Source organism: Thecamonas trahens, assembly GCF_000142905.1.
Source record: "Thecamonas trahens ATCC 50062 unplaced genomic scaffold supercont1.1, whole genome shotgun sequence".
Lineage (NCBI taxonomy): Eukaryota > Apusomonadida > Apusomonadidae > Thecamonas > Thecamonas trahens.
In genome coordinates this window covers 574,543-583,414 of record NW_013657679.1, presented here as the reverse complement: position 1 = coordinate 583,414, position 8,872 = coordinate 574,543, and the positions used below count along the sequence as shown (strand labels likewise).

The following is an 8,872-nucleotide window of genomic DNA, read 5'->3' as shown; positions in this document are numbered from 1 at the left end:
ATCGCCAACCTCTCCACCGCAGTATCGCCCTTGTATCCGGTTGAGCAGCTCTGTGCGCCCCCCCCCCCCCCCTCGTCCCCATCAACAACCCACCGCCCCCTCCCCGTCCCCCCCATCCGCCCATCCACCGCCCTACCCTACTTGACCCCACCCCACTCCACCGTCCCCACCGCCACCCCTCCCCCCCCCACCACACACACATTCCTCATGACAGAGGTGACACAGCAGCTGGCAGAGGCCCTTGCCTCGTCAGTCCTGGCCCAGATGAGCTTGTTCCCGCTGCGCGAGCATGTGGCCTCGGCCACCGCCGCCGCCGTCGACTCGCTGCCGGCCGAGACGGCCTCGGTCGTCCGCAAGGACCTCCCGGGCCTGGTCGACGCCGTGTGGCAGTGTGTCAAGGCCGGCTACTTTGCTGCAGACACTCCGCCTGACGACTCGCGGCTTGCTCATGCCCTTGAAGACCTGGCGCTTCCCTTGTCCGCTACGGCCTCCCATGCAGACGCTGCCCATGTCCTCCTCCGCGGGCCGTGGACACCGCGCCCGTCGGCGCCCATCTCGGACGAGTCGGTGACCTGGACCGGCCCGCTGACCAGCGATAGCACCGCTCACCTCGGCTCGGCTGTTCCGCTCGACGACCAGCCGTGGTCTGCCGTCCTGGCGGCTGCTGCCACGGGCGCGCTCGCCGGCGTTGCGCTTGTCGTTCAGCTCGCCGCCCGCGTCGACGCCGGCGACGTGGATGGGCCGACCGCGCTTGCGTACATTGTGGCCAACGCGCCGTACCTGCGCGGGCCGGACGAGCCGGCAACGTCGGATCCGGCCCTCGCGGCTGCCTGCCTGTCCCTCCTCCGCGCTGCCACCGCCGCCGATCTCGCCGCCGCCGCCGCGTCCGACAAGTCGGCCAAGAAGATCGTCCGCAAGCTGGAGCTCGCGCTCGCCCGGGTCAAGGCATTTTGCACCGCCGCCAATGCGTGCGCGATTGCTCCGCTAGCCCTCGCTACCTGTGGCGTCTCGCTCGACACCGTCTCGGCCGTCGCTGTCGACGCCTACCTCGTGCCGCTCCTCCTGCACTGCGCAGAGACGGCGGCGCCGCTCGCACATACCTCGTATCTGGCCTTTCTCGCCCACATTGTTGCTGCCCGTCTCCTCGCCTCGCCGCCGGCCAGCGGCTCGCCGGCTGCCAGCAAGGCTGCGCTTGTCGCCTCGTCGCAGGCCACGGCCTCGGCACAGCTGCTCGGCTTCGACCTTCGCGCCCGCATCTTCGAGACGGGCATCCCGTGCATCAACGCCGTCTCGCCCATGCGGGTCGAGGCGCAGCTTCTCTCGGCCGAGGCTGTCTCGTTTGATGTCATGCTGCAGCTGGTGGACGATGTGCTTGACGCGTGAGCACCTTGCGTGAGCATCATGCGTCCTCTACCTCACTCCCTCAGCCGAGATGGTCGCCCTGGGTGGTGTCGACCCGGTACATGACGTCGATAAAGCCATGAGCCATCTGCGAGACGAGAGAGCGGTCGGGAATCGACTCGGCCATGCCGTAGATGGCCCCGATGCCGTCGCGCGGCGCAATCGGGTCCTTCATCAGCACAGCCGTGCACTCTGCAAGATCCGCCAGGAACTCGTCCGCCACGCCGGGCTGGGTGTGCGGGACGGTGACCGCCAGGTGGAGCGACGACGGCTGCTGGCACGTCGACAAGTTCCATCCGCGCTTGGACATGGCCGACGAGAGCAGGTAGATATCAAAAATGTTCGAAGCAAAGCCGACGACACACACCTCGCCCGAGCCGTAGAGGAAGAGCCCGTCGATGGCCGCGACGCCCGCGGCAATCTTGCGCGTCGTCTCGACAATCGACTTGGTCGACGCCACGTACCCGGCCCGCCCGTGCGCCATCATGGCCGCCCACGTGCCGGCAATGGCCGAGCCAGCCCGCGAGCCGCAAATCGACGGCGACGCATAGATTCCTCCAGGCCAGTCCGGCGCCACAAAGTACATGTAGTGCCGCAGCGCCTGCGTCGAGAACATGACCACCGACGCACCCTTGGGCGCAAACCCGTACTTGTGGGTGTCGGCGGAAATCGAGGTCACCCCGGCAGCACGAAAGTCAAAGACCTCGGCGAGTGGGTACCCGGCGTCGGCCATGAACGGGACAAGGAAGCCACCGAGACAGCAGTCGACGTGCATCCCGATGTCGTGCGACGCCGCCAGCGCCGCAAGCTCCTGGATCGGGTCCACCACGCCGTGCGGATACGACGGCGCAGAGCCGGCAATGAAAATGGTATTGCGGTTGATAGCCGCAGCCATCGCGCCCACGTCCGCCGCCCGCGTCACAGGATCCACAGGCACATGCACCATGTGGATGCCAAAGTAGCCCGCCGCCTTGTCAAACGCGGCGTGGATCGTGTCCGGCACAACCATCTCTGGCGCGCTGATCCCGCGCTCGTACCCGCGGTCGCGGTACGCCTTGCACGCCATCAGAATCGACTCGGTTCCTCCGGTCGTCATCACTCCGCCCGCCGTCCGCGGCGCGTTGTACATCGAGAGCGTCATGGCCACAACCTCGGCCTCCATCCGCCGCACGCCCGGGAAGACGTCGGCATGCAGCGGGTTCGTCCAAATGTACTTGCCCACCACCGCGCCCATAAACTCGGTCCACTCCTTGCCGCCGTGGTACACCGTGCCGGACACCTTGCCGCCCGCCCAGTCGACATGGCCCTTGACCAGCATCCGGTCCGTCGCCGCAAGCACGTCAGCCACAGGCAGCCCGGCATCCGGCAACGCGTAGTACATCGGCTCCTCCGGAAGCGGATCAAACAGCGTCGCGCCCATCGACTCGAGCTGCTTTTCAATCTGCCCGTCCACGTACGCCCGCACCGCAGGCACCGTCTTGGCCAGCCGGAAAATCTCTTTCTTGGCCCGGGCGAGCAGCGGCTCGGGCGCGCTCACCACCCGCACCACCCAGCACACCGCCACGTAGCCCAGAATCGAGACCAGCCCGATCTGCCAAGCCCGCAGCCCGGCAGTCTGCGCCTCCACCATGTTCTCCAGCCACAGCCCGACTCCGCTCACTACAGCAGCCGCAGCATCGGCAGCAGCAACCACCAGACCGTCCCCGCCTGTCGCGTTGCTCCCGCCACCGCTCGCGATCCCCTCACCGGCCACCGGCACCACCGGCACCGTCTCGCTCGCCCACGCCGCCGCCACGCACACGCATCCCACCACAGCGCCCACCATTGCCACCTGCTTTGCTGTAGCCATGTCCATACTAGCAGAGTGCGGTATGCTCAGCCTCCACCACCACCCCCCCCCCCCCCCCCCGGACCTTCCTTCCAACCTGTCTCGCGTGCCCGACTGACGTGCTCTCCAAAAAGTACGACCTTTTTTTGGGCGCTCTCTCCCGCAATCCCCGCACTCCCCCGCCGTCCCCATCCTCCACCGCTTGATCGATCACGATCGCGAACACGATCACCGCCACAACCCCCAGCCGCACCCGCCACCAACACACGCACTCTCTCTCACACACTCATCCATCGTCATCGCTACCCGCACTCTACCTTGACTAGTGCATGGCCGAGGCCATTCGGGACTCTCTTGTGCGGTACGTTGGGTCTCCTTCTACGCACCCCCCTCGTCAAGCTTGCTTGCTGGACGAAGCGCGCCAAGCCCAACGGTCAGCCGACTCACAGGAGGACAAAGACAGAAAGGCCGGATTGGACGGGTTTGACACGTCAGCGGTGACACCTTCATCGCCTACAGCCATGGCATGGGCATCGCGCTCGCTCAACATGTCGCAGCTGCGATCGCCGATGCCGCACCCGCCTCCGTCGACGTACGACTCGCCGTCGGCCTCGTCGCCGTTCTTTGCCCGCGAGCCCGAGGTGGCTGATCCGGGCGCTACAGCGTCGCCGACCCCATCGCGGGCACGCAAGTTTGTTATTACACTCGCGCCTGAAGACTCTGGGCCGATGCCGGCCTCGCCGGGATTTGCATCGTACCTGACAGCGACCGGACCACCGCCGGCGTCGCCCCTGTCGGCTGCCGCCCGTGCCGCGCACGAGGGAGCGCGGGCAGCGGCTCGGATGTCAGCCGCCGAGGCGCTCTCGCCGGTCGTCCTTGCCCGCATGTCGTCGCTTGAGCGCGAGGTCTCGGCACTTCGCTCGGCCGATGCCGAGGACAAGGCGCAGACGGCCGCCAAGGCCGAGGCCGCCAAGCTCGAGTCGGAGCTGGCGGGCAAAACCAAGGTAGCGCAGTCGCGGCTGGAAAAGGTGCATCGGCTCGAGCTGCAGATCCAGTCGCTCCGCGCGGAGAACCGCCACCTTGACGCGGTCCACCGGTCGGAAAAGTGCCACCTCAACGAACTCGTGGCCGAGCTCCGGACCCAGGTCGGCGACGAGAACGCGCTCCGTGACGAGCTCGCCGACACCAAGCGGCGCGCAGCCGAGGCCGGCGAGCGGCTGCTGGAAAAGGAGGCCGAGGCCGCCGCCCGTTCTGCAGATCTCATCCGCGCCCGTGCTGACAACGATGCGCTGCGCGACGAGCTTGCCCGCGCTCGCGACACTGCGGCCGACCTCCGCACCGAGGTTGCCGCCATCGAAGGCCAGCTTGCTGCCGGTCGCGAGGCCCAGCGCGAGCTTCGCTTGCTCCGGGTTGCCAAGGACGACGCCTCGAGCGAGGCCGCCGGTCTGCAGACCATGCTCGAGCGAGCCAACGCCAAGGTAGCTCAGGCTGCCGAGCGCGCGGCATCGGCGGAGGCTGCGCTCGCCGAAGCCCGCACTGAGATCGCGTCGCTGCGAACGGCGCTCGACGCTGCGCGGGAACAGCACCGCGCCGACGTCAAGGCCCTCGAAGACGCGCACGCTTCCAAGCTCACCGATACCCACGAGTCAGCGTCGGGCCGGGTCGCCACCCTCGAGGCGCTGCTGAAGGAGGCACAGGACAAGGCGGCACAAGCGGCTGCCGACCACACGGCCGAGCTCGCAGCGGTCCGTGCCGAAGCGCAGGAGGCCATCAAGCAAGCCCAAGCCACGCTCCACGCAACCCACGCCGATCACACCCAGACCATTGCCGAGCTCCGCGCCGACCACGCGCGGCTAGTCCGCGACATGACCGACGAGCACTCGACCAAGCTCCAGGAGGCTCTCTCGCACCACACCGGCAAGCTCCACGCCCATCTCTCCGAGCTGCACTCTGAGGCGTCGGACAAGGCCGCGGCAGCAGCCAACGTGCACAAAAGCCTCAAGGATGAGGCCGCAGACCTCATCAACCGCCTCGACGCCGAGATGGCCCGCAGCGAGCAGCTTGAGGCCCAGCTGGCCGCCGAGCGCGAGTCGGCTGCGGCCCGCGAGGCTCAGCTGGAGGCCCGCATGGCCCAGCTCGCCGCCACTCACGACGAGGCAGTCGCCACTCGAGTGCCCAGGAGCCAGATGAACGAGGCGTTGGCAAGCCTTGAGGCATCCAATGCTGCGCTCAAGGCGAGCGTGTCGGCTGCCGAGACGCGGGCGACGACCTTGGTCCGCGAGCGCGACGAGCTGCAGTCGCAGCTGGCGCGGGCGGAAGCACGCATCGCCGCCCTCGCCGCTGGGAACGACCAGGCTGCCGAGCAGGCGCTCGATGCCGCACGGGCCGCACGCGAGACCAAGCGCAGCCTCAAGGCACGGGTGGCCAAGCTCGAGGCTGCGCTCAAGGCGACGTCGAGCAAGCTGGCAGCGGCGCGCGAGGCGAAAAAGAGCCACTCAGCCGGCGCCCTCGACGAGGCCGAGCGGCTGCGCGGGGTGATTGCACTCCGCGAGGCCTCGATCGAGAGCTTGCGGACCAAACTCGCGTCAGAGGCCAAGCTCTTTGCGCAGTTTAAGGAGCAGACGGATGCCCAGCTCGCCGACGCACAAGCCGAGGCCGACGAGCTGCGCGGACGGCTGGGGACCAAGGCTCGGACGGCGGCCGAGCTTGAGCGGTACGTGGCCCAGACCGAAGACAAGGTCGGCAAGTGGCAGAGCGCACTGGAGAAGAGCCGCGCAAATCGCGCGCAGCTTGCCGCGCGGGTAGACTCGCTGACCCGCGACCGCGACGAGGCCGCCACCGAGCGCGACCAGCTCAAGTCGCGCAATGCCAAGCTCACTTCGATGCTCGCTGTCCTCCGCGAGAGCCAGGGCAGCGCCGAAGACGAGATCGCCGCCGTCCGCGACGAGACGCGGCGGGTGAGTCGCGATCTGCGCAGCGCCGAGACGCGCGCCGCCGACGCCGAGGCGCGGGCGGCGGCGGCGGAGCGGACGCTTGCCGAGCTCCGGACGCGAACCGAGGGCGAGATTGCCGAGCTCCGCCGCGAGGCTGGGGCGGCGCGTGACCAGGTCCATGCGCTCCGCGACGAGATGGCCCGCCGGCAGCGGGCGGCGGTCGACGGCCTCCACCACATCCAAGACGAGATTGCGCACGTCGAGGTGTAAGCAAGCTTGCTAGATGGTAAAGTCTGCGTACTGCTGAAGCTTGGCGGCGTAGTGTGTGGGGAAGGCAAAGGTGCGGAGCGAGGCGTAGTACGTCGTGACGATGAGGTAGAGCGAGGTGTTGAGGACTGAGCCAAGGGCGAGGGTCTGCGGGCGGACGAGCTGGTGGCCCTCGAGCGGGCCGGTGAGCGGCGGGTTGAGGACCGAGACGGTGGACATCTGCTCGTCGAGCTCGACGGCGACGGCGAGGAGCGCCGAAGTGAGGTCCGGTAGTGTCCGCTGGACAATGCCGTAGGCGTCGTCGGTCTTGGCGGCGGCGGCAAGCTTGCCAAGCGCGCCTACGCACCAGAGCTGGAGGTAGAGGTCGTCAAAGAGCGAGCGGGTGTGTGCCGCCGGCGAGCGGTAGAAGAGGGCGGCAAGAAGAGGGCGGACACGGACGGCGTCGCCGAGAATAGCCCAGAGCGAGGCAGTCTGCGAGGGGTCGGGCATCCGCGCCGCAAGCCACGCGTCGTACGAGGTGTCGTCGCCGTACGGCGCGGCGCCGGAGGCTTTGGCGAGTGGGTTCACATGCCGCTGGAACCACCAGTACAGCAGGGTCGAGGTGGTGTACGGGCCGGCGCGGACGGCGGCAAGGGCCTCGGTCTCGCGGACCCGCCAGGCTGCCATCTGGATGGTGAGCCCGTCAACCACCTCGAGCAGGCGACGGAGGAGCTTGGTCCACGCCTTGCCCGAGTCATCGAGAAAGAGCGCCATGCGGCGGCGCTCGTCAAACTCGGCCACCATGTGCAGGTCGAGGAAGGCAAGGTGGCGGACAAGCGGGTCGTCATAGTACTCGAGCGCCGCAATGAGAAGCGCCGACGAGTTGGAGTGAGTCCCGCCCACAAACGCGTGAGGCTGGGTGAGAAAGACTTCGGCCATCGAGTTGGTCAAGTCAAAGATGAAAACCACAAGGACCGACGCCGCCGCAATGTGCAGCGAGAGCATCGGGTCGAACCAGCGCGCAGGCGTGGCGCACAGCGGCGTGCCGAGGAGCGGCAGCGCGTAGACCGGCATGCCGGTGGCAGCGTTGAGGAACGGCGCCACGGCGGCGGCGCCCGCCAGCGACGCACCGTGCGCCGCCAGCGAGACCGCCATCCACCCGCCGGCCACAAGCCGCGAGACAAGCGCCACAAGCTTCGCCGAGCGGACCAGAAGGCCTGGGACAAGAGCCCGGATCCGGAACCGCCGCGAGAGGGCCAGGCGCGGAAAGGCGAGCTGGTAGCGCTCAAAACCAAGGTGGGCGGCGGCAAAGACAAGGCCAAGGACTCCCGAGTGGACAAACATGTACACAAACCGCTCGTCGACGCACGTCATCTCCAGCCGGAGCGTGGCGTCGGGCGGCGAGGCGTCGATGGCGAGCAGCGGGCTGGCCAGCTCCGAGCCGCGGAGCCAGAGCATGGCCCAGGTAGCGAGCGGCGTCAGTGCGCCAAACACGCCCACAAACAGCACGTACTTGGGTCGGAGGTACCGAGCCGACGAGTCAACCGCATTGAGCGGAACAAGCCGGAGCGCCGAGCGGACAAGCGCAAAGCCTGCCGCCGCCGCCAGAACCGTCCCGCCCAGCACGCCGCCGACAAGGACGCCAGCGAGCGCAGGGGTCACCCCATGGATCTCAGCAGGCACCGCGCCATCTGCAAAGGAGCCATGGGCGAGACTTGCCGGAGCCGAGCGGGCAAAGAGCCATGTGAGCGGAAGAAAGCGAAGAGCGAGTCTCAGCCAGTACGGTGGCCAGAGCCAGAGCAGCGAGGGTGTGGCCGAGGCGAGGGTGACCGTCAGCGCTGCCGCGGCCAGCGCCCACACCGCCGCTGCGCCCGTCCGCCACTTGCGCAGCTCCCAGGCCATGCTGCGGAGGCTGCGTTGGACCTCGGACATAGCCACAGAAGTCTGTCGTCCAGCCATGGTGGAGGGTGTGGGTGGGTGGGTGGGAAGGGGTGGAGGTGGGGGTGGGGGTGGGTGGAGTGGAGGGGAGGGGAAAGACGGCGAGGGAGAGGAGGAGGAGGAGGAGGGATGGCCCAATGGCGCGCCCTGTGCCGGCACCCGTCACCCGCGGGGAACCGTCTCCAGGCGGTCGCATTGGCACGGGGGACCCCCCCCCCCTCCCCCACCCACCCTACCCTACCCCCTACCCCTACCCTAGAGAGCAAAGAGCGCACCAGGGTCCCACACCTGACTCTACGTGGGACACGTTCTGCAGCTGGAGAGTTGGTCGCAGAGAGCATGTCTGGTGTCGGTTCTGGAATGGCCGTGGATGGCCTTGTCGGGGTGGTGGCAGGCGGCGCAGGGACCGGTGGCGCAGGGACCGGTGGCGCAGGGGCGGGGGAAGCCGCTGACACTGGGCAAGTCGGAGCTCTGCAGACCACCGGGGGAAGCCGCTGACACTGCGCTCCTGCCTCTGCTCCCAACG

The 8,872-nt window shown here is 68.2% G+C and overlaps 4 protein-coding genes across 4 annotated transcripts; 2 read left to right on the top strand and 2 right to left on the bottom strand.

The window, feature by feature from the left end:
• Positions 1-197: 197 nt before the first annotated feature.
• Positions 198-1,383, top strand: AMSG_00262 (uncharacterized protein; the record flags this gene model as incomplete). The annotated part of the gene is made up of 1 exon (XM_013907667.1): positions 198-1,383. The coding sequence occupies exon 1, from the start codon at positions 208-210 to the stop codon at positions 1,381-1,383; it is 1,176 nt and encodes a 391-aa protein (XP_013763121.1). The 5' UTR covers positions 198-207.
• Positions 1,289-3,256, bottom strand: AMSG_00261 (sphingosine-1-phosphate lyase 1; the record flags this gene model as incomplete). Its single annotated transcript, XM_013907666.1, has 1 exon — positions 1,289-3,256. The coding sequence occupies one exon, from the start codon at positions 3,254-3,256 to the stop codon at positions 1,424-1,426; it is 1,833 nt and encodes a 610-aa protein (XP_013763120.1). The 3' UTR covers positions 1,289-1,423.
• A 269-nt stretch (positions 3,257-3,525) lies between these two features.
• On the top strand, positions 3,526-6,432 carry AMSG_00260 (uncharacterized protein; the record flags this gene model as incomplete). Its single annotated transcript, XM_013907665.1, has 2 exons — positions 3,526-3,590; positions 3,693-6,432. The coding sequence occupies exons 1-2, from the start codon at positions 3,559-3,561 to the stop codon at positions 6,430-6,432; spliced, it is 2,772 nt and encodes a 923-aa protein (XP_013763119.1). The 5' UTR covers positions 3,526-3,558.
• Positions 6,208-8,340, bottom strand: AMSG_00259 (uncharacterized protein; the record flags this gene model as incomplete). The annotated part of the gene is made up of 1 exon (XM_013907664.1): positions 6,208-8,340. One exon carries the CDS (start codon positions 8,338-8,340, stop codon positions 6,442-6,444), a length of 1,899 nt encoding a protein of 632 aa, XP_013763118.1. The 3' UTR covers positions 6,208-6,441.
• Between the last annotated feature and the right edge of the window lie 532 nt (positions 8,341-8,872).